The sequence below is a fragment of the Acomys russatus genome, chromosome 32 (assembly GCF_903995435.1).
Source record: "Acomys russatus chromosome 32, mAcoRus1.1, whole genome shotgun sequence".
NCBI lineage: Eukaryota > Metazoa > Chordata > Mammalia > Rodentia > Muridae > Acomys > Acomys russatus.
In genome coordinates this window covers 42,370,593-42,396,130 of record NC_067168.1, presented here as the reverse complement: position 1 = coordinate 42,396,130, position 25,538 = coordinate 42,370,593, and the positions used below count along the sequence as shown (strand labels likewise).

Sequence of the window (25,538 nt, the reverse complement as noted above, 5' to 3'; positions counted from 1 at the left end):
ACACACATCAGTATGAAGGTACTGTGAGAGCTCTTCAGCTGTGTGAGGATTTATCCACTACTTGTATCTGGGTGTGGGCAAATGTAGAGGCATACTTGCCTGTGTGTACTCCAAGGCCAGGCCTGACTCTGGCTGTCCTTCTCTCTCTCTCTCTCTCTCTCTCTCTCTCTCTCTCTCTCTCTCTCTCTCTCTCTCTCTCTCTCTCTCCAGCTTATTCCTTTGAGGCAGTGTCTCTTGCTGAACCTGGAGCTGAGCTGGTGGCCATAAGGCTCCTGTGATCCTCCTGTCCCCTCCCTTACAATACTGTGCTTCGAGCATGCACAGCCATACAAGGCTTCATAAGGATGCAGGAGATTTGAACTCAGGCCTTCAAGCTTCAGTAAAACCCACTGAACAGGTTTTACTTAGTTTGTATCAATCATTTTGTATGTCCATGCAAATGCAAAATATGGTGACCCCCACCACATTTAAAGTTATCAGCTTTACAGTACTAAACACACAAGAAGGGACATGTTTGGGCTGTATTTTTTTTTCACAGAACCTAATCTTTTTTTTCCCCCTGCTTGAAGTAGATGTTTTAAATGTAATGATAAAACAGACACACCAGGGTTCAAAGGGATCTCCAATGCTGGGAAATCCTACTGGGAAGGTTACCATCTTGTGCTATGGCTTCTGACACGATGCTATCATGATGGTCAGGGATCTGAGGTAAAGCAGCCTGTCTACCATTGCATGGACTCTTCGTCTGTCTTGTTTTCTCATTTGCTAGGTGCCCGATCCTAAAGCCTTTGCACGGGCAGTAAGAAGGCGCTCTCTTTAACATACAAAACTATGACATCCTATGTTCTTATCCAAGGGCATTTCTAAGCGTACATGATTTAGGACTATAGTGGTAGAGCCGGTTTTCATAGGGTTTTCATTCTACCAAGTAAGAGTTGCCTGTTTCCACACCTGAGCAGGCTCAGGCATTGGTCTTTGGTCTTTTCTTTTTCACATATCCAAGGTGGACTCTGTGCTGCTGTCTTGCTTTCTCGGATATATTCAGGATTCCTCTTGATGAATGCTCATAGAAACCCTTACAGTGGATGTTGAAGAAAGGGTGAAGGCTTCTGGAGAGGTGTAGATAAAGTGGGAATAGGGACGGACGGTCGTAGGTTTCTGTTGCTGTGATGAACAGCAAAAGGACGTGAGTTCTTAAGCATCCCAGCTCTCACTAGATCAGGACTTCAGTTTCTCATACAACCATCAGCCAGAGTGTTCACTTGTTCTGTGCAGAAATGACATTTAATTCACAGCTGGCTCCTCAGCTGTGTTCTGTGGGGCTTCCTTCTACGAGCATCACGCCCATGACAAAGAACCCTGCAAGTGGTGTGGAGTTCAGTGTGCAGCTAAAACCCAAATGCCCTGGGCGGCTATAGATGTTCCCACAAACCTAAAAGATGGAGTTCTCCAGGGGCATCCTGCCCTGCCCCCAGAACAATCCCCATATTGGCCAACAAATGCATAGGTTCAATTGCCAGCATTAAGAACCAGCAGCCACACAGAAATCTGAAATCAACTGTTGAATGTGATAAAGAGACATTAATGAAACTCTAAAGCCATGTTTGCACAATGTTTTGTTTTGTTTTAAAGAATAATGGTTTCTGGAATATTGTCACTTACGACTTCAGGAAAGAAAATAGATAGAAGCCCCTCTGGTCATACTGTAGAGTGAAGTTGTAATTAATGTAGATTATTTTTCTAAAAGGTCATCCCACTGGTAGTGCCATACAATAGCAAAACTTTAAATAAGTGCAGAAGGCTCCCACACTTCAGGGAAGCATTGATCAAGGCTGTCGATGGAAGAGTGAATTCTCAGAATGACCTAATTATCCCACAGTTCCTTTTCTCCCATAGCTCCACTTCCGGCTAATTGCTCAGTTGCTGGCCTTGTCTCCCTGACCAGGAAGAAAAATAAGCTCTGGGTGTAGGGGGAAAACAGTGGCATTCGGAGGTCATTTGCTTGAACCTGTTGCCAAGTGTGGTGATACAATTGAGGGAGGCAGGCACAGGGCCCCTGGGCTGAGTTTGCCTTGGCTAGCCTTCCCTGAGGCTCTCGGTAGGGTAGGCAGCACCGTGGTCTGAGCTGGATTCCTCTGCCTCCCCTCCCCTGCCAGATGCAGAGACAGAAGTGTCCACTACCAGACTTAATTATTTTTCAGGAAGAAAAGCAAATTAAAGCCAAATTGAAGTGATTTTTATCCGTTTCTAAACACATCATTGTTTTAGGAGAGCCAGCCCTGTATTTCATTTTGTTTTCTTCTGACCGAGATGTAGCTCCTTACTCTCATAAACCTTGGAAATGCCGTGTTTATTTCCAGAATGGAAGTATCTTTCAAGGCTCCTTGAGACACTTTGACCTCTGGACTCTCACTTAGACCAGTAAAAGTATTCGTGGTGAGCATCTCACAACTCAGTCAGTGACTCTTTATTCTGAGTCTGTATGCAGATCCTTTGCTTCTTGATAGTTGGGAGTCACTCCACAGGTGCAGTGTACCTCCTATCCCCCAGAAGTCAGAAGCTCAGGGTGCTTGGTGCCCTTGGGGAAATTGCTTAAGTGTGTGTAGGAGTCCAGCCCTGAAGAGCCACATCTAGATTTTCTAATTCACTGTGTGATGTGCAGGGTTAGAAGTAAAAGGGAGAGAACCCGCAACGCAGGGCAACAATGCGGGACACGCATGGCTGACAGCACTGGCATTGTTTTGGTATCTTGCTCATCAAAATTTTACTGTGACATCTTTACCTGTTAATTAATAAACACAGTAGCCCCTTACATATTTTAAACATGCTCTCTATGTACTTTGACAAGGATCTGCAAAACACGGGCGTAGTAAAATCCGGTAACTAGGCATCTGTATGATGAAATGACAGCAGGTGACAAGTGTCAAAAGCCTCCCGTAAGCTCACACGTTTGGCCAATAGATGGGTGCTGCTGGTTGGGGGTTGCTGGACCTTGCTAGAGGAAGCAAGTCACTGGGATTGGCTTTGTGGATTTATAAACCAGCCCACTTCCGGTGCGCTCTGTCTGACTGCAGACACTATATGAGTGGCTTTCTCACATTCTTCTAGGACCTTCTCCACCACTACGGAGCGAATCCTCTCAAACTGAGAGCCAGGATAAGCCATTCCCTTTGAGCTGTTTCTGTCAGGGACTTGATCACAGCACTGAGCTGTGTAACTAACACAGCCAGAGTGTTCTTTCTTCCAGTGACTGTGGGTTCTGGGACAACATGGCCATATCTGTCCCAGATGTCCCTGGGCCTGCACATTCCCAGGAGAGATATTTTATAAATTGTTTTCTTCTTTTCATGAAGCTTGGGTCTCTTCTCAGCTTGATCTTTCCTACTCCATTTCAAAATTGCAAAGAAGTGTGACATTCTGTAGTGGGTAGTCAATAAATACTTCTGAATCACTAAAATGAGTTTTAGTAGGCCTTTACCATGACTTCCCAAAGGAATAAGAACACACGCGCATGCACGCACGCGTGCGCGCGCGCACACACACACACACACCTATCATAAAGTAAATGAAAGCTTTGTTGAGTTATGGAGAGATAGATCACTCAGTAAAGTGTTTATAGTGCAGTCATGAGGACCTGGGCTCTATCCCATGTAAAATATTTGGCATGGTGACATTTCTCTGTAGTCACAGTGCTGGGAGGCAGAGACAGGCAAATCCCTGGGACTTGCTGGCTGCACAGTCTTGCCTACTCAGTAGGTTCCATGTGCATTAGACACCATGTCTCAAAAAACAAGGCAGGTGGTTCCTACCCTGATTACTAAGGTTGAGGGATGTCACCTGAGGTTGAGCACTGGGCACTGCACACATGTAAATACATATGTACACCCTCCCAACTGACCTCAAATGTTCTGCTATCTAATTTTGTCTCAGCACTCTCCATTGGCTAAGCTAATTTCCTTTTACAAGGCCTATCCATACCTCCTCTTGCCTTCTTCCTCCCCTAATTCTTCCTCTTTTCCTGCAAACTTCAGTCTTTACCACCTTCCAGCTATCTGTGCTCTAGGTCACTGGACATTTCACACTTCTTCCATGCACACTCTTCCAAATTTGGATGGCTCTCCTTCCTTCCTGGGACGCTTTCTCAGGTGGGTATGACAGCACATGCACCTGTTTGCGTCCATCGTCCTCTCTGATTCTGCCTCAGTCTTTTTTTTTTTTTTTTTTTTTTTTTTTTTTTCTCTGCGGACTTGCCCCTGAGACCTGAAAGCTGAAGTTGTTCAAATAAAAACTCTAAACTTTATGCCAGCTCTCACTTTGTTTTCTTTTACTCTTTCCATGTCTATAGCTAGCATTTTAAAGCTGATGCCCGCGTAATATGTATTTCTAGCTTTATCCTTTTTCCTGAGTGCCAACCTAATCTGTCACTGTATCAGTTTTGTTTCCCATCGTTGTGTTGAAATACTCTGACAAAGACAAGTTAGGAGTAGAAAGGGCTTGTGCTAGCTCATCAGTGTAGGGAGGTCACTGCAGAAACATGCCGTGGCTGGCTGCAGTGTGTCTACGATGCAGAGCAGACAACAGAAGAAGCATTCATGTTTATGTCAACTCCATTTCTTCACCCTACACAGCTCAGAAACCCGGCCTAGGGAGTGGTGCTGCCCACAGTGAGCTGGGTCTTCCAGCATCGGTTAATACAATCAGGGCAACCCCTGAACCGACATTCCCACAGGCAACCCCTCACTGAGACTCGCTTCTTGATGATTCTGTGTTGTGTCCAGTGGACATTCAAAGCCAAGCACTACAACGACTGCAGTGTGGCTTCCATGCACAGGCTCTCATGGTTGTTTTAACTGAACATATCTTCAGTCTTCTCTCAGTCCTGGTGACTACTCCTCCACTCTCTACAGCAAACCACCACAGCTTACCCACCCAGTGGCTTGTGGCAAAGGAAAACAAAATCCAACCAAGCAATAATCCTCATCATCTGCTCGTCGCTTACTCCCAGCCTGATCAATCAACCAAGTCCTGTTGGTCCTCCTTTTAAAATGTAACTCACTTCTGCCATCGCAGTCACTCAGTTTAGTCGCCAGCTGTCTTTCTTCTGGATTTCTGTGACAGCCCTTGAGTCACCTCCACTGTTGGTGCCACCCTCCCCATCACCATCCAGTCTCCAGCTGGATAGAGAACTTTTCAATGATTTCTCAGGACTGAATAATCAACACGCATCTTCTGAGCTCCCTGCTGGCCTTGATTTCAAGGAAAACATGACGTTAGATAGCTGCAGATTCCTCGGTAAAGCCATTTGGTCACGACTCTCTCTATCTCCACTAAGAAGCTGTGTGGGACCCGGGACTGTTGTTTTCTATGCATTGTATGTTGTGCTGGGTCAGGTGCCCGGTGAAGAGCTCCACTACCAGAAGGAAGAATGAGATGCTAAATGAATGAAGGCCAGCTCTAATCCCCCTGTCCACACCTCCCAGGACAAGATGTAGAGCAAGCCCAGGCCCTCCAGGAAGCAAACACAAAGAGTACGAGCAGGAGTGAGCCTTTCATGGAATTGGGGCAACTCACCTTCTTACTTCAAACTTCAAGGAATTTCCAGGCCTCCCTCTGAGGGGTCCCAGCAGCTCAGGTTTCTGAGGGGACTAGAAACGGTTCTTTCTATGCCACTGGTTAACTTCTGTGCAGACTCTGGTTCAAATCGTGGCCCTACCATCTAGCGGTTTTGGCTTTTTTTTTGGCCAGTTGTGTAAGTTCACCCCTGACTCAGCTTCCTGGTACAATGGACATGGAGTCAGTATTTTAGGACTCAATGATGCTTTCATTAAATGCTAGCACCATAAATCCTTAGACCAGTACCTGCCCTGTGGGCAGTGATGTCAAAGTTTTAAAGTTTTGATGTCTCTGCATGCAACTCTGCTTCTTGACTTTTCTTCCTCCTGCTTTTCTTCTCTGTCTCATCACCTGAAGAGAAGAATTGCTAACCCTTACAGAATTACGCATCCTAAGTGTGAGAAGCACACACTTGACAGCTCCCCTGGCCTGCTCTGTGAGTGTGTTTTGCTGGTACACTGTTGTGTAGCAGGTTCACTTTGGGATACCATGCTGGGAGGGAGGAAAGGAAGATGGGATTCGAGGGGAGAAAATTAAAAAGTTAATTAAAAGAAACAACTTGGTAATTGAATTTCTAAGCACTCTTATTTGGAGGTTGGGGGGGGGGTGGATGTTAGCACCGAAATGGTGTGTTTGCCTTAGTGGCAGACCCAGAATCCCTGAATGTGACAAGCTTCGAAATACAAGACAGATGTCTGTCTTCATGGATGAAGCAGTATGCTGATATGTCCATAGGCTTTTCAGGAACACAGCACATGCACATACATAATGCACATATATGTATTTATAGGCATGTATGTATGTTTATATGTGTCATATATATATAAAACACTGTTATAATATATATAATATATAATATTTATAATGTGCATATGGATATGTGCTAGTATCTTTTTCTGCTGCTGTGTTAAAATTTCTTGCCACAAAACAACTGATGGGAGAATGTGTTTGTTTTGGTCATTAATGTCAGAGGGGTGGAGTCCATCATGGGGGTGACATAGCAGCAGGCATGGAAGGCATGGTGAGTGGAGTCTTGTTCTTCTTCTCCTTCTTCTTGTTGTTCTTCTTCTCTTCTTCTTTTTCTTTTTCATCTTCTTCTTCTTCTCCTCCTCCTCTGCCTCCTCCTCCTCTTCTTCCTCCTTCTTCTTGGAAGACATAATCTCAAATACCTCAGGCTAGCCCCTAAACTCAGTAGATAGCCAAAGCTGACCTTGAACTCCTGATCCTCCTGCTTCTACCTCAGTAATGTTACAATCACATGTGTGCACCAACACCCCTCCCCAATGAGCTTTCATATTTTAAAATATTCTTTGCAGCTGACATTTCTGTTGAGAAAATCAGTGGACTAATGCCTGTCACCTAGATGCCATGAGGACTTTTTTCTCCCCATTGCTGTATTATTAACTGTTTTGGATTTTCTTTGTTTCCCTAACATTTTATGTGTACCCTCATAAGCACACAAACATAACCACATATTTGTGCCCCTCTATACCCCCAAATAAGCAAGATGGCCATTCAAGTGTCTGTTTTTAGAGACATGAGTATGTATCCATTAATTTTTTTTCAAAATATTAGAATCAACTATTTGTGGTGGTATTGAGAGAAACAAGCTCCTATAATTAATTTAGAAGCGTTTGCTGAGTGCTCAGGTAGAAGTGGGTTCAAACCACTGCTCTAATGCACAGACCTTTATTAATTTGTGCAATCAAGGTGCATCTATTGGCTGCCTGCTGCATGCCAAGTGCTAATGTAGCCCCCAACAATGACCTTAGTGTCCTGGCTTCTTTACATGTTGCTGTGATAATTTACCCTGGGAAAAGCAACCTGACCCTGAAAGGGTTCATTCTGGCTGAGTTTCAGACACAGTTCTCAGGGTAGAGGAGGCACAGCAGTAGGAGTTGGGAGCAGCTGGTCACATCACATCCACAGTCAAGAGGCAGAGAGCACAAATGCTTCCAGTGCTCCACTGGCTTCCTCTACTTCACACGGTGGTCGAGGATCACCTCCCAGGGAATGTTTATTGCCCCCAATTAAGAGTAGTCCGCCCATGTTACTGTCATAGAAGAGGTGGTCTCCCACATATGTACTCTGTGGTCCACCTCCCAGGTGATTCTAGATTCCATCAAGGTGACAGTTAGTGTTGACCATCACACTTACAAGTTCCTGTGGCTTTTATGAGGATTAGTTTGAAAGGCTTGGAAAATGGATTTTTAGCTCCAGAGATGTAAGGATTTCCAGGGTTTTACCCTTCCCCCTCTTGCAGTGACTCTGCAGAAGAAAGAACACAGTGAAGCAAGGCTTTGCCTTACCCGCCTGGTTAGTGTCAACTGGGCTTCTTCTTGCACACTCAGTCTATGAAGTACTCCAGAAAATGACTTAACCACCTCGTATCTAGAGATCCTGAGATAACTCCTAAAGCACTCAGGACCACAGCCATGAGAGCCTTTGGGTGTAGCTAGGCTTTATTTGGAAGAAATGACTTCAGAGCCAACCATACATCTGCATTCATTAGCATGACAGATGTGTGTCTGCCTGCCTGTGATGACTAATGCTAGCTTTTGTATTTTTGCAGGTTATGGTTTTGTAGATTTTGATAGTCCTGCAGCGGCACAGAAAGCAGTAGCATCCTTGAAGGCAAATGGCGTGCAAGCACAGATGGCCAAGGTAAGCCTGCTCAGACAAGAAAGTCTTTGCATACCCATCTACCTTTGTGTATGTGTCTGTGTGAGATTAAATATTAGCCCTTTGCTGTGAGCAGACCACAAATGATGGTTTGCATTCTTTCTGTGCTCAACCGTTAAGGAAGGTATAAGTAACCATGCGATAGGCTTGGTTTGTTGCACCCCCTGATTTGGCGTATAGTTACAAATGACCTCTTTAGCTGTGGTGACTATGTGTTTAGAGGATACATGTGAAGGTCTGTCTTACCTGAAAAGAGAGACATTCATGCGTGAGAGTCTAGAAATTTCCCTAGACAACAGTGTTGGGATCTGTATACATGTATGTATTGGTGTCTAGAACTTTCCTAATCAGCAGAGTTTTGGGGTAGTATAGAAAGTTATCATTGATTTCAAGTATTTGTTCCGTGTTTGGGGCTGGGGCTCCTGAATGGTGACTTTTCCCCTGATCTGTGAAAGTAAAAGGCTCATTGCTAATGTCCTTTGTGTATGCTGCTGGAATTTCACCTTGGTGCATATTCCCAGAGTTTACCTGGAGAGCAATTTTCTTGGTGTTCATCATGTCAATATTTATTCATTGCTACATAGCATCTGTCATCTGAGACCTTGTATGTCAAACTATGATGAATTTTTATATCAGAGTGAAATTGTCTCTGATCATTTTGTTTCATGATTGCTGCAGTGTTATAAGAATCTGCCTGTGTGGTAAAATAATATGGATCTCTGCGAGCAATATACACCAATGTCAGTGTTCTCAATCTAGTCTGCGACTCCAATGAGATACCACCATAATGATATAAGCTAGGCAGGGTGGTGCACGCCTTTAACCCCAGCACTTTGGGAGCAGTGGCAGGCAGATCTTTGTGAATTCATGGACAGCTTGGTCTATATAATGGAGTTCCAGGAACAGCTACACAGTGAGACCCTCTCTCGGAAAAGAAGAAGAAGAAGAAGGAGGAGGAGGAGGAGGAGGAGGAGGAGAAATGGAGAAAAAGTAAGAGTAAACACTTAAAATGTCACTGGTAACATTTAGATATTGGAGATGTTGATGCTTAAATAGCAGCCATTTAGGGTTGTCATAAACAGTCTAAGTTTATTTTAAGTAAGTAATATGCGCTCTGTTAATAGGTCTAAACGTATTAACCCTAGATCTTCAAACTTCTGGATGCCACCCGCAGCAGACCTTGACATCTTGGGCATCTGTCCCCTGCTTGTGTTCCCAGTTCCCATAGAAATAAGTGCTGTAATAGTGAAGTTATCTGGCGCCCTCGCGTTTCGTCTTTTCTTAGGATCCTGCGCGGTCTCTGATAGGATCTTGCAGCGCCAGCTTCAGGTTCCTGGAGGAACACCATCTAGGTCGGACAGCTGTGGATCATTCCGACTAATGTGTGTGGATCACATCTGCTCACTGTCTGTTCAAGCCAGTTTCCTCTTGGGTGGCAGTGGTGGGCTCACTGTCCTTCCTGTCTCTTTGTCATTCAAGGTGACATAGATGAGAACTCTCCCCGCTGCGTGTTATATTCTTTGTCGGGATTGTGCCCGGAAGCTTTGGATTTGGTCAGGAATTACGATTGATGAAGTTAATACTTTTAATTAATCAGGAAATTACATGCATGTCCTGGTTTAAGGGTTATTTGGCAAGAGTCAATGGCAACTGAAGTAGCAATTTCCTGTACCCAGAAAACAAGCGATAAAGCGTGGTTGTTGGCTGAGCAAGAAATGATTACAAAAATGCTTTTAAAAGAGAGTAGGGAGGGGCTGGAGAGTTGGTTCAGTGCTTAGTGTGTTTGCTGGCCTTATAGAGGATGTCAGTTGAGTTCCCAGCACCCAAGTTAGGCAGCTCACAGCCTCAAGCATCTCCAGCTGTCGGGACCCGACCCACCCTCTGGCCCATACAGGAACTGCACTCCAGTGTCCACAGGCGTGCATGCATTGTGTACACATGTGTCACACATGTGCATTTTAAGAAGTAAAAATAACTCTTTAAAAACTAAGTCTATTCTGAGGCATGGAGAAGTGGTTCCATAGTTCAAAGCACTGGGTGCTCTCACAGAGGCCCTGAACACGGCTCCCAGCACTCACATTAGCTGGTCACAGCTAACTTCCTGCAAGCAATCCAATGCCCTCTTCTAGCCTCGAAGAGCTCTTAAATTCAGGTGCTCATACCCACACACAGACACAGAGACACACAGACATACGCAATTTAAAAATTAGATAAAATTTTTTTAAAAAAGAAACAAAATTGGGAACCTGAAAGGTAGCTGAGGAGGTAAAGGTTATGACTCTGAAGATGGAAGCTTGGTTCCTGGACCACACATAGTGGGAGGAGAGGACAGACTGGCCACAGTTGCCCTCCTCCATATGAACATGCATTGTATACACATGTGTATGCATCACACACATATGTAAACACATGCATACATACATAGAGTTAAATAATAAATTCTTACAAGAAAATGGTTATTGAAAAGTGTTTGGTCCATCCCATTTATAAACTTTCTAAATTTTGCAATTTATCAAATTGTAGTGCTTTGTTAATAATGAACACAGTCATTTCTAAATTCTGAAGCAATAGATTATTTGAAAGAACGACAAATAGATGATAAATATATAACAGGTTGATAGATAATAGATATATAATAGATTGACAAATAGATGATAGACATTTAGATGATATGTGGTGAGAGATAGATGATTGATAGATAGATAGATAGATAGATAGATAGATAGATAATGCATATAATTAGTCTTTTTATTAAAACAGTCAAAGAAAGTTGACACTGACTTTAATATTTTCTGCATGCTGGTATATAAGGAATCCCTCTCTGTCTGTCTGTCTGTCTCTGTTTCTCTCTCTCATGTACACACACACACACACACACACACACCACTCCAATTGCTGACCTACTACAAGGAAACTGTCTACACTAGCAATCATTTAAAGAGCTTCGGAAAGGATTCCTCTCTCTAGCCCCCACCTTGGCCCCTTGGCCCAAACCTAAGATGCAAAATCTGGAATGCCTGGCTGGTCCGTGGGGAGTCATTCGGCTGCAGACTTGCTGAAGGATTTTACAGTTTCAGTTGTGCTGTCTGTGAAATAAATCCTCACTCCTTTTTTTTTTTCTCACAAAGTTGAGCCCAAAGCCTGCTTTAGATTCCCATCTGCCCACTGGAAAACTTTCAGCAATAAATGACTCGGTAATTTAACTACCCAGAAGAAAATAAATAGCCTCCATTTGACAATGAAATGGAACAAGCTTGGCCACCTGTATTAGCAGATTTCTCACTGAGCTATTGGATTTCACAGCACTCTCTCCTTTGTCCTGGCGATAACTGTTATTTATTATCATATAAGCCTGCAGTCTGCGGGGTGCGTGTTTCTTGCAGTATATATTTTACCATCTAAGTATGCACCAGGTCGCATCCTGCATCGTTGTTCTGATCAGTGTCCTGCTCTGCTGGTTGTGGTGTGTAGCATCTTTAAATACCCAGGATTTTAAAATGAAAATGCCTCCTGGGGTTGGAAGGGTGGCTCGGTGGCCAGGAGTGAATACTGCTCTTGCCAAGGACCTGGGTTCAGTTCCCAATACCTACTTCAGGAGGATGATCGCCGCCAGCTCTGGCTCAAATTTCAGGGGGTCTGAATCCCTTTTCTGAGTACCATTGGCACCTGCACTCACAGTCACACATTTCCACACAGACACACAGAGAGAGATGGATGGACAGATGGACACAGGCATACAGAAATAAAAGTAAATCTTAATAAAATAATTAAAATGCCACCTGTAATTAGGTTCCCAATAGCAATCTGGCACCAAGTTTGAAACTATGGGAGCTGCTTTCCTTAGCTAACGTGTTCCAGTGTGTGCCTGTGGAAAGGCCAGCTGACACCACACCTACAAAGAACTGAATGAGCTTGTACACATGAGTGCAGTGCCCACAGGAGCCAGCAGAGAGCGCCAGTTCCCTGGGTGTGAGTTAACAGACAGTTGTTAGGTGGTGTGTAGGTGCTGGGAATTGAACTCGTGTCCTCTGCAAGAGCAGCAAGTACCCTTAACCTCTGAGCCACCTCTTCATGGCCTGGAATGTACATTAAAGAGCTGGGATTCCAAAGATAAGGCAGTCTAATGCAGCTTTTCAGGTAGGTAGCTCTCTCCTCTTGGTTTCTGACCACGTAGGGAAAGTGCTGTCCTTCATTCAGTGTTGGTGCCCAGATGAAGTGTGGTACTTCCAACAGTGAAGCATCCCATCTCTTCTTCCTCCTGCTTGTTAGTCTTTAAACCAAGCGTTGGTCTACCACATGTCTACAGGTATATTTGTGACATTTGTTTTATTGGATATGTCAATTTGGCTCAAGGTTTTTTTCTTTAAAAGCTTTTTCTCCCCTTGATCCTAATGCTTCAGAATGCAGGGATTCAAAACCCAATATTTAAATTGTCAGAGTTGATCTTAATTCTGCTCATTAATTATCCGAGCGAGGCCTTTGAAGCAGAATCCTCTGAAGTTAAATATTTATATTAGCTTTTACCTAACAATTTGCATAGTCTGCCTGTGGCTGAGGCCCTGCTCTTCCCAGGGGAACCTATTGTCTCCTCCTAAGGTGAAGGGTGAGGGTGTGCAGGCCAGGAGACATTCTGCTTCTCCAGCAATGGAAAATTGGCTCAATAAGAGGATGCCTAAATGTCCTAGACTCTGGTCTCCACCCACCGGTCATGCGTTTTCATCCGGTGTCTGTGAGGACAGAGCAAGTTGCGCATGGTGGCAACACTTCCTTCATGCCCCTTGAAGGGACCGAGCCCAGATGCAAACGTGGGAGAGCACTCCTGCTGGCAAGTCTCACCCCAAGCAACTCGCTGTACCTCATCTCTTGCGTTGATTTGTCCTTGTAGCCTGACAGAGCTCAGGTCTTCTCCCTGGGTACAGACTGACCGGTCCTGTTTCAATCAGCACTTGTCCTTACAGGTCCCCACTCCACCAGAATGGACAAAGTCCATCAAGATGAGAAAGGTGGGGCTGGAGAGATGGCTCAGTGGGTAAAGAGGCCTGCCAGGCAAGGTTGAGGGCCTGAGCTCAGTTCCTAGGGCCCATATGATGGATGGAAAAAACAGACTCATCACACATGCAATACACAGAAACATACATCTTAGAAATGGTGGAAGTTTGCATACTATGAAAGAGTGTGGTCCCCATACTCAGTTTGGTCCTGCATTTCCACCGTCTCCAGGATACCCTTTAAAACTGGTTCCTAAAATATTCAAGCACGCCATGAGACTCCATCTCTGTTTGCTTGGCATTGAAATCCCAGTCACTGCCACACTCCCCTTTCTTTTTTTCTAAGAAGTATCCTGAGCTGAAAACAAAGATTCAACTTCAGAAAACAAACGTGGGCTCATTTTTGCTACTGAAATCACTTTTAAAAAAAATCACTTTTTCTTTTCCCCCAAAAGTAACCTAAGCACTCTTCTGGCCATTCCTTACCAGAAATATTTTGCAAGTAGGTAACCAGAAGGTTCTTTATCTCGCTCCGATGGCTGGCGTTTACTGTGGTCCACTTGGAGGGCATGCTCACATGTCAAACATAAGAGGCCCTGCCTGTTCTTCACAGGGGAGCCGCTCAACAGGGGTCTTTTTATAAGTTCAGTGTGATACATGAGCTTCATTCCTTTCCGGTTCAAAGGCAACTTGCTGGTGAGGTGGTAAGCATTGCTGAAACCCTACAGCCATTTCTGCTATCAAGCATTCTGAAAAGTTAATTAGCGTCCATGGAAAGAGTCACCGGCACATTGCTTAGAGTAGAGATTGCCACTGCTGGAGGTCCAGGCCAGGACCTTGTGTGTAGATCTTGGGCACTGAGCCTCTTCCTCAGGCCTTGATTATATAGACAAGATCTTTCTCTATAGCCCTATTTGACCTGGGATTGGAACTTACAACTTTCCTACCTCAGCCTCCTGATTGCCGGGATGGCCAGCACATCCTAGTGTATATTTACTTATTCCCTCCTTAGGGACCTGGTCCTCTAAGCAGCTCTATGAAGGCATTCCTATCCAAAATCCAAGTGCTTTACAAGGATACACTCTCATAAGAAGCAAGAGTTCAGTTCGATGTGTGGGGAAGTATTTCATGTTGAATATAGCATGCAGAAGCCTGTATTTTAACCTTCCTCCCCAAGTACTGCGTCATTAGTGCAAAAGACATTCAAAGCATCATCAACCCAGGCTCTAGCCTCATAGATGCCTGGGGAAAGAGCTTCCCAAAGAACTGCAAATGAATACAGGAAGAAATGGTAATAGCTGGAGATAAAGGACCAAGGCTTATAGACCTCAGTTTTCCAAAAGGAGACAAGTGTTTGCCATTTGAAACATAGGATTTTTATGGCTCATTGCTATATTATGGGTTTGTGTGTGAGTTTGTGTGTGCATGCGTGTGTATGTGTGTGTGTGTGTGAGTGTGTGTGTGCCCGCATGTGCCAGAGGTCAACATCCAGTGTCCTTCACAAATATCCTCCCTTGCTTTTTTGAGACCAAGTCTCTATTTGAGCCTGGAGCACAAGGATTCAACTGGGCTGTTGGAACAGAGAGGTCCAGGGACCCGGTACTCTCCTCATCCCCAGGGCTGGGATTATAAATATGCAGAGCCGTGTCTGCGGGGGGGGGGGGGGGCCAAACTTAGGTCCTCATGCTCCCATTGTAAATGTTTACCAGCCAGAGCTCTCTCTCTGCACCACTTAGTGATTATTTTACACAACAAAATCCATTGTTTTCTCATCCTCCCTGTACCTGACTTCCAGAAGAAAGTGTTCTGTGAGGATACATGCCGCCCACAGGCTCATGCATTTGGTCTTGAGTCCCCCAACTGGTGGAGCTGTTTGGTGGAGGCTATGTAACCTTGGGGACATGAAACCCTGGTCATGATCAACTCTCAGGGTGCAAGGTGTGCTAGAGGAACTAGGAGAGGGACGGATTACATGTAAGTTCAGTAAGACGGTGCACAGACACACCATGTTAACAAAGTGAAATGCAGAACAAAAACAAAACAAAACAAAACAAAAAAAAACTATATGCCATAAGAAGTGAATTCCGTAGCAGTGCCACTTTGGAAGAACAGATAGCTCAAAGAGCAAATCAGCTGCTTGAAGAAGCATGGAAAAACCTTTGCTCCAATACACACAGGTCAAGTTATAAACGGAGGAGGGAATGGGGTGTGGTCGTGGCCAGAGGGTGGGTGTTTCATGTGACAGTTGGTGTGTCATTCAGACACACATCTACAGCTATGTAGACAATGAAAAATAGTTAAATTTTAAGTAAAGTAACCAACCATGCCAGGGGGAAATGTGGCTGATAGAAGGGAAACAAATATCAGCACTTTTTTATACCTTTGAGGTGCTTCTTGATGGCTGCGGAGAATAGACTAATGACTATAAACCATGCAAGGGCTGACCACAAAATTGCTTATTGCACATTTGAAGGAATGAATTTGGGGACCTGTCTTCCTGTAGACTCCTGTAGTTCATGGAAACAGACTTTAAAATGGTGTCTGGGATTAAGTGAAAGGTATTAATTTAAAGGTGCATGCTTGTCAAACAGTCTCCATGTTCAGACAGAGAGGGAGAGAGGGGTGGGGAGGAAGAGAGAGGGGCTCAGGAACATTCTAGAAGTCTTCTATGGTGAGTGATAGAGTCAAGCAGTGAATTCTTTTTGCACATGTTTATTTTATTCCTATTTGCGTATGCATATGTCTGTGTGAGAGTATGCATGCAGATGTGTGTGCACGCATGCAGATGTGTGTGCACGCATGCAGATGTGTGTGCACGCATGCAGGGACCAGAGAACAACCTTAGGGTATCTGTCCTTAGATATTGTTCATCTTTCTTTATCCTTCCGCTCCTGCTTCAGCCTTCTCCTACCCCCTTCCTTCTACCCCAACTCCTTCCCCTCCTCCTCCCTACTCTCTTTCTTTCTCCCTCTCTCTCTCTCTCTCTTCTTCCCTCCTTCTCTTCCCCTCTTCCCCTTTCTTTCTTTCTTTCTTTCTTTCTTTCTTTCTTTCTTTCTTTCTTTCTTTCTTTCTATTTGAGACAAGGTGTGTTGTCTGCCATACCAGACAAACACTTACCTCTTAAGCTGTACAATCAGGACAGCTAACTGCAGAGACCCTGCTGTCTCTGCCTCCCCAGCACTGGGATGACAAATGAATGCCTCCATGCCTAACCTATTTTTTCATGTGGATGCTGGGAATTCATCTCAGTTCTTTATACTCGCCCATCAGACACTTAACAGACAGCTGTTTATTTTAATAAAATTTCCCTGCTAACTCTTACGTTATTAAGAAAACAGACTGCCCTCCTACTCTGTTTACATGTTTTACTGTGTAAACAAATTCACATGGAAAACAGAGTTGAGGGTCCTGCAGCTGCATAACTCCCTCAGTGGTTAGAAGGCTGAGAGTGGCTGGCCACCTAACCAACTTAGACTTTTAGCCACCTTTCCATTTATGGATGCCTTGTGAATTGGGACAGTAAATCACAACAGCTCTCAGACTGTGCCTGGAGGAGGATGCCACCCTCTGGGACCCGTTCTGAAGTCCCTGTCACTGGAGGCTTTCCTGGTGGCTCGGTTCACTCGCGGCCACTCTGTTGTGGAGTTACCCAACCCCGTCAGCTTAATCGCCCTGGACTGCAGTATACTGCTAGGATTTATAACCACACATTTCGGGGCACCACGTCAACTTCCTTGGCCTTGGCCAGGTGTGTCGGACAAGAGCGCTGCAGACTGAGACTGTGAAGGTGTCTGAGCTGGAAGAAACTGTGGGCTGTGCTCAGAAAGGGTCTAGGGATTAAAGATTTTTCCCCTAAGGTTTTGCTGGGACATAGAAAGCCGGCTCATGGCTGATAATATCTAGGAAGTTAGCAACCCCTCCCTCCCTACATATGGTGCGGATGGGCTGCAGCTCTCACAGGGACTGTTAGCACAGTACAGTGGTGAGACTTTATGGCTCGAACTCTGTGCTAAGCTTCCTGGTTCTCTAATTGAAGGACTTAACCAGCATAGATGTTGTTGGAGAGCAGAAAAGCAAGATCTTAAAGGCACCAAAATTCTTTACAGCAAAAAGATATTTGTATTTTTCACACTATTATTTTAGAAATTCTCTTTGTATATATACAGGTGTGTGGCAGATGTATCTATATACATTTGTGAGTGCATGTGTGTGTACCTATGTGTACCTGAGTGAATATGGAAGCCAGGGGTTGACATTGGATGTTTCCCCCATTCTTTATAATAATAATAATTAATAATAATAATAATAATAATAATAACAATAATAACAAATATATATATATATATAAATCATCATTACTGTCATCACCATTATTTTGAGGTAGGATCCCTTACTGAACCTGAAGCTCACTGAGTCATTTTCACTTGCAGGCCAGTATCAGCAATCCCCTGCTTCAGCCCCTCTGCCTCCCAGAGCTGCTATTTACAGATGCATGCTGCCACATCCAGCACTGGGACTCTGAAGCTTGGCTCTCAGGTCTCCTCAGAAAACACTTGTCCAGCTGACCACCCCCTCCCCCGCCCTGCCTCAGTCAGTCCTATGTGCACCATTTTCTTGTGATATTATCTCCATTTAAGATTTCTATGCTGTGGATAACTAATACCTTTCAGTTTTAAGCGAGAGATGGCGCATGCTGCTATCCTTTCTAGTATCCTATAATTGCGCATCAATATGGCCAGTTAAGCTGCTGCGATTTTTTTTTTTAAAGACTTACCTGATTTTTAAAATTCGTGTCCATGTGTGGATATGTGCACATGAGCGTGGTGCCTGCAGAGGTCAGAAGAGGGGTTCAGATCCCCTGGAGCTGGAGTCTCAGGTGGAGTCACCTAGCATGGCTGTGGCGACTGAACCTGGGTCCCCTGCAAGAGCAGCGCATGCACTAACCACTGTACCATCTCTGCAGCCCTAGCCTGTTGCACCGTTGCTGTTAAGTAGCTTATTACCCACGGCTTCTGGCACTCCTGTATGGGGAGAATTGGGACTGCCTAGGGCCGTGTGCCTTTAGACATTGCTTCCCTTCCCTGCCTCGCCATCTTCTTGCACGAGTTATCTCCCTGTGTCCCTCGGACTCCTGTTTCAGTGGCAGTCCCCATGGAAATCGTGCTGATGGCTCAGTGTAGGTCATGTGTCCTTTCCTTTGCATTCACCTAGGACTACCCATGTTTTCCTGGAATTCAGGATTTGCAGTGTAGCTGCTGTGCAGACATGACTGGGTCACTGCTGCTCCTCCAGGTTAGAACAAGGCTCCCTAAACTCTGGCCTCTTGCAACCTTTCTCTCCTGAGAAGTGTTATGTGACCCCATGCATCTATATATACAAAAGCAAACATTTACTTACAACGAATCACAAAGGAACTTATTCTAAATTCTTCTTCCTACATGCAATTTCACTGTTGAGAAAAAACAAAATGCAATTTTCACACCGGTGAGACTCTGAACAGGCCAGTTGCTTCAGAGGCTGAGCAGTGAAGTAATTGCTGAAGTAAAAAAAAAAAAAAATGAAAGCAGTTGGAAAAATAGTTCTTAAGCTGTAGGACCTACAATTGGGTCCACATATTAAATGTTTGATCACTAAAAAGTCTTTCAATTAGAATTCTGAAGCCAGAAGTGTAGATGTTTCCAGATAATTAACTCTGGATGTTAGATTCCCGCCCCCCCCCCCCAGGAAATAGCCCAGTTCCTTTACTCTTTACTTTATCTCCCTGGGTGGGTCTTCGCAGTTAGTGGCAATTAGCATTCCTTCGGAGTAGACCTCTAGAGAAGTGGAAACTGGCTGGCGTTTATCCGTCTGTCTTTTTTCCCAAGGTATAAGAAATGATGACAAATTAGCCCTATGTGTTCTGAGATGCCCTTTGGCATATCAGCTATGCCAGCATGTTCTAGACAAAAGAAAAAAACCAGTCCTGTGATGCCATTCACGCATCGTCACTACTCTACGGGTCTGTGCCTTCTCTAAATATTTTAAGTGCAGTGTTTACATGTTTGTGGTTTTGTAAGTTTGTTTACTCTTACTTAATATTCCTTCTGCCAGTGAGTTTCGGCTTAAACAGTATGCTGTGTGGAGATTAAATGTTTATGTTGAAGAATAAAATGAAAGTACCACAGATATTTTGTTGCCCTTGGCATTGGCACAGAGGGAAGAACAGGTCAGATGGCCTTGTGAAGGTGCACAGCTTTAATACAGGCTGCTCCTGTCTCAGCTCCAGGCTGGTCCCAGTCTCTGTTGGGTGAGACTGTGCCATTCTGTAGGAGTCCCATTGAATTCTATAGGCTGCACAGCAAGGTGAACCTGTCCCTTTTTTCCATATTGACAAACCCAGGTTTCAGCACAGGTTAGGGAAACGCCTTTGCTCCTGAGGACCTTGTGAAAAACAGAAATGGTGCTGAGAGAGGGTTCAGAAAACACGAGCAAGGAAGAGTTTGGAAAGGGTAGAAATGGAGGGTGTTAGGCCATGGTTCCACAATCAATGAATCAGAGAGAATAAACCACAGGTACTAGATCAAATCTGGCCTTGGCAGTTCAATTCTGTGAGCAGGGACAACAGCTTTTTTCTGAGCCTTTTTTTTTTTTTAACATGCCCTTAGTCCCATTTATTGCATGGATATGGCAGGCCATGTTTGGGGTGCCCATTCCTGGTGTTATAAGGATTTATAACTTAGCACCAATACTGCTAAAATGTCCCTCCCATGTCAAAGATGCTACGGTACCCACTCAGAAGCTGAGTCAGTGTAGACACTGGCTGTTGCATGGTCCCCAGTGGTTAGGCTTGGCTCCTGTCCCTTGCTGATGGCTAGGCATTTGGGACATTTGTTTTGGGATCCCTGGCATATTCTGTCTTTAATCCTGGGTTCGGTGAAACTCAGTTTTCATAGGCTTCGGCTTTTCTTTTGTAAGCGAGTCCCGCACCTCTGTGGTGGGGTTACATGTTGCCTCTGATGTTTCAGTGCCAGTGGTGAATTCGCTGAGCGTGGCTGTCTTCTCCCACTCCTGCCTTTCACTTAGACACTTCATGGTGTCACAGCACTGCCTTCCCGTGCACCTGCCACTGTCAGTAAAGAATGTGTTGTTTGTAGCGTCATTCACATCAAGGCTTACAGCGGCCTGCATGGGTTCTTGTTGTGGTTTGAGTGGGAAGTGTCCCCAGCAGGCTCATACACAGAACACTTGGCCTCTGGCTTGTGGCGCTGTTTCAGAAGGATGTGCCATGTTAAAACGTGGGTCCTCTCTGGGTAGAGCAGACCCTGGGATTGGACTTTGAGGTGTTGTGCCCAGCCCCACTTCCTGTCCATTTTCTGCTCCCTTACTTGAAAGGAAGGTAACTAGCCGTCTCACATTTCTGCTATCGTGCCTTTCCCCACCACTATGGGCCACCTCTCCTTCAGCCATAAACCAACCCCTCCTTCATTACATTGCTTTCTGTCAGAAGCGAAACAAAAAGAAACGAATACAATCATGATTGTCTTCCAGGACACTCATTGCGCAGGCGTTATCCCTGGCACACCAGTAGATTTACTCTTGTGCCTTTACACATGTGTTTGAGTTTAACAGACGAGCAAATGGAACGTAGTAATGCATAGGTTTGCAGATCAGAGCTGGCATCAGCCATGGTTTATTTTATCATGTGACTTTCTCCTCAGACTCTCCGGAGCATCCAGGAGAATCTGTCATGTATAATTTCTTATAATAAGCAGGGGCAAGCTTATAAGCAAAACACATGACTGCACTTTATATATGCGATAGAAAATCACAAGCTGGCATAGGTGGACATGAGAAGTACCAGCTGCCAGGATGAAGGTTGCCATCTGTCCCTGGGCTCCTCTGCACCAGCTCCTCTGCTGTTGCTTAACCATACTTTCTTCTTCTCGACCTTCTAAAGCTGATGCTGCCAATGCTAATGTTGGAAAGGCCAACCGTGTGAGAAGATATATCAATGCTGCCTTTTCTTTCAATTAGGAAAACATTACAAACACATGAGTCGAAGGAAGAACGTGTCTCACAACAAACGGCAGAAGATGAGCTGCCCACACACAAAACATTAATAAACAAAATAGCCTGGAAAAAGAGAAAGCTGTTGTGTTTGTTGTATCCCAGCTTGACTCAACATAGTCTATTAGCACCGTTAAGTTGGAGGTGTTGGAAAATGCCAAACGCCTCCATGGATTCCAGAATTGCTTGGTCGGTACATTCCCAAATTGGCAATTTGTCGTGTCAATTTATTACAGTTGGTGTCTGTGAGTCAAAATATATGAATGGCAGCCCATTCGTGGGGATTTGGCTTTCAAAGCATCACTCCATTGGCTCCATTGTGTTCGAGCAGACGTAGCGTGGTTCCTTGGATTAGGTGGCATCTGTTACTGCAGTTTGCTAAGAACAGCGGCAGCCTTCCTGGTCTGTAGCAGTCTTCTAGCCATCATCTTACTCAGTGGAAGTTAAACAGTCCCCATGCTCCTCCCCACAGCTATAAATGTGCTGGTGACCCCTCTGCCCTCCTGACCACTCAAAAGGCCCCGCCTCCTAAAACTATCACATTGGCTGACTGGATTTGGAAATGCAAATTTGAGAATGGCACAGGACCTCTGTGTGTGTGTGTGTGTGTGTGTGTGTGTGTGTGTGTGTTAACATTTTTTTCTATCAAATACCTTTACTAAAAGGAAACTTAAATTTTTATGGTTTTGATTTCTGTTTGGAAAGTTAATATTTTTTTTAACTTCTGGGTTTTTAAGAAGTTATTTGCCTAAACTTTCTATCAAATCTATTTAAAAGTGAAGTTTGTTGGGCAGGCAAGATGACCCATCAGGTAATGGTCCTTGCTACCTTGCTACCAGGCCTGAGGACCTGAGATCAGTCCCCAGGACCCACATCATTTACACTACACATTCATACACAAACCGATACAGCCAACAAACAAATAAGTAAGTGTATGAGAAAACAAACTGAAGTTTATAGCAACTAGCTGAGCATGCTAACACATGCCGGGAAGTCTGGCAGTAAGCTTGAGGCAAGATAGTCATCTGAGTCTAAGGCCAGCCTGGGCTACAAAGAGCAGCCTTATCTAAGGAACGAAACCCTGTCTTAATAAATAATAAATAAATAAGATGAAAGTTGGATGTGGTGGGACACACTTGCAATTATAGTGGTCTAGAAGCTTAGGCTGGGTGGTTGCTGCAAATTCAAGGCCTTGGCTGCAGTTTGAGACTGTCTTAAAAATAAAATAATAATAATTTTGAATATGTTGCTCATAAACTTTAGTCTTTTATTCAATGATGGTCATTCATTGCTACTGGTTTTAATTAAAAAAATGTAAGTTATATGGAACAGACCACAAGTATGTGAATGTGTGCATATGTGTGTGAGTGTGTGCATATGTGAGTGTGCTTGCTTGTGTGTGTATGTGTGTGTGTTTTTGTGCATATGTGTGTGTGTGTTTGTGTGTAACTTACCCAAGGCAGTGATCCTTGTCTTGTGCCCTGTGTGTACAGTACCCTCAAACCAGAAATGCCCTTGGATCCCATGGAGCTAGAGTTACAGGGAGTTTGTGAACCACCTGACATGGGTGCTTGGCTCTGAGCTTGGGTCCTCTGCAAGCAGCAAGCACTCTTACACACTGAGCCTGCTCTCCAGCCCTTCTTGACTTTGACAGAAGGTCTCACTCTGCAGCCCAGAGTGCAACTCGCTGTGCGCCCACACAAGTGCAGAGCCAGGAACCCCAGCCCCTTCTTAGTTCGGTTTTGCTCTTTGCTTTATAGTGGATTAGTTCCTGTCTGTGCTAGTTGCTCTTCTATTGCTATAAAGCGACACCGTGACTAAGGAAGCTTATAAAGGCAAGCATTTCATCGGAGGCTTGCTTACCGTTTCTGAGTCCATGATCCTGGCAGGAAGCGTGGCGGCAGGAAGGTGGGCAGGCAGGCATGGTACTGGAACACCAGCTCATATCTCACCTTCAAGTTGCAAACAGAGAGATCAAACCTTTGCCTAACATGGGCTTTTGCAACTTCAAAGACCACACACATTGTTAGAACTCCTTCAAGGCCACCCCTCCAACAAGGCCACCCCTCCAGAGAGGCCACGCCTCCAATAAGGCCACGCCTCCAATAAGGCCACGCCTCCAACAGAACTACACCTCCAACAAGGCCTCCCCTCTAGAGAGGCTACCCCTCCAGAGAGTTCACACCGCCAATAAGGCCACGCCTCCAACGAAGCCACACCTCCAACAAGGCCAGACTTTCTAATCCTTCCTACACTGTCCACCAACTGGATACCAAAAATTCAAATATAGGAGCCTAGAGGGGCCATTCTCTTCAAGACCCCACACTGTCTGAGCCTTTTCTCAGTCTTTCCATGTCAAGCATCCTTTCATTTTGTCTCCAAATACCTCGTCATTTACTTCAGCCAGTTAGTGATGTGTTTGCACTCATGTCACCACGACTCAAATCCAGGTTAAACTTTAAACTAAGTCAAAAAAAAATTTTTTTTTGTAGTGGTATCTTGACAAATTGGGTAAAATGAACCATGCGAACGTCCTATCAACTAACCCTACTGAGCTCATACCAAGTGTAAACTGCAGTGGGCTGCTGAATAATGAATGTCCATCGATTCTAACTTATTTCCTGATGAAAAGTCAGGACTATCTGATTTCACAGAGAAATCTCTGCACCTGGATTTTTGACTGTCATGCTGTTGTTGAGGTAGACAGCGGTAGGATATGCTTATACACTGGCAGGCTCCACTTAACATGTATGCTTTCTTTATGTGTTAAAAACCACAAGAATCGCCTGGGGTTGGGGTAGAGAATGTGGTCAGGTGCAAGAAATACAGATGGAGGCATTTACCAAGAGTGCGCTGCAGTGCTACGTTCACACCCCAAACAGATAGTGTGTGTATAGTGTGTGTGTGTGTGTGTATGTGTGTGTGTGTGTATGTGTGTGTGTGTGTCTCTTTAAACTCCTTGTTTGGAGTTAGGTAGAGCAGTATAAAATAGAGAGCGTTCATCTTTTATGCTAACGGCACTTGCCGTGTTTTCTTCCTGTTTCCTTCCCATCCTCCCTTAATAATCAGTTGTAATCTAGAATCCCCTGGGAAGAGAGTCTTAATGAGGGACAGTCCAGACCGGGTGGGCCTGTGGGTGATTGTCTTGATTACCTTAATTGCTAAGGGAAGAGCCTGCCCACAGTAGATAGCACCATTTCATAAGGGCTGTGTCCACAAAGACGTGAGAACACGGAAGGAACCCTGAGCAGGAGGCATCCGTTTACTCACCATTGTCTCCTGCTCTTGCCTGTGGCTGTGACTGTGATGTGACTAGCTGTCCTGAGCCTTTCCCATCTTGATTTCCCTGCTGTGAGGTAAGCTATTCCCTGGCCTTGTCGGCTAACATGAAACCTCCCCCCCCCCCGCCACGCCTTCCCCAATGCTGTATTCTGTTAGGGGACTTTATCCCAGCAGCGGAAGGAAACTGGGGCAGCTCCTGGGCCACACTCCCTGTAGTGCTTGCGTCCTCAGACTTAGTGTTACACGATTCCATTTTTATTTCCAATCTGTCATGGGCCAGTGCTTCTCTGAAGTAACCATAAAAATGAATGATCAGAAAAACGAAATAAAGGTAAACAGACACATAAAAGGCAAGCCTCATTTTTATTATTAGTTTTAAAAGACAAAACCAAGTTTGGTCAAGTTGCTGTAAGCGTTTCTGAATGGAGGCTCAGAAAGTGTGATTCCCATCTCCCCTCACTCACAAGAGTACTCTGGGATGTGGCCTTCATCTTCAGCTCAAACATAGTGCGGTACTGGTCTAGCCTTGGTCTGTACAAGCAGGCCAGAGCCACGGTGTTGTTGCACTTGCTGCTATGGCAGCATTCCTGACAGAGCCCAAGCAAGGAGCTGCAGAATCCTATCTGAGTGACTGGAGGGCCACAAGACCCTAAGGCTCCTGAAGTCAAGACAGCTAGAGTCTGAGGACACTTTGGAGGAGGATACCATCTCATCCTGTTTTCCAGCAGGTTGTATTTCAGTATGTTAACCAAAGTAGCCATACAGAGGCCAACTGGTGCTTTGAGGTGCGAAGTCTGCACTGTTCTCCCTAAACACTAGGAAGCAGAGAGTTCATCTGTACCTCTGTGACTATGTGGCAACTATTTGTTTTCAGTAGGGATGGTGGATAATATTGATTCTCAACTTAATGGGATCTCAAATGACATA

General features: G+C 44.8%; 1 protein-coding gene across 11 annotated transcripts in view; it reads left to right on the top strand.

The window, feature by feature from the left end:
- The window catches only part of Rbms3 (RNA binding motif single stranded interacting protein 3), a 998,257-nt gene that overhangs the window by 613,006 nt on the left and 359,713 nt on the right, over positions 1–25,538 (top strand). For all 11 annotated transcript variants that reach the window (XM_051140215.1, XM_051140224.1, XM_051140217.1 and 8 more), the window contains one exon: positions 8,186–8,277. In XM_051140215.1, coding sequence (XP_050996172.1) covers positions 8,186–8,277 — 92 coding nt within the window. The remainder of the gene's footprint in view (positions 1–8,185; positions 8,278–25,538) is intronic.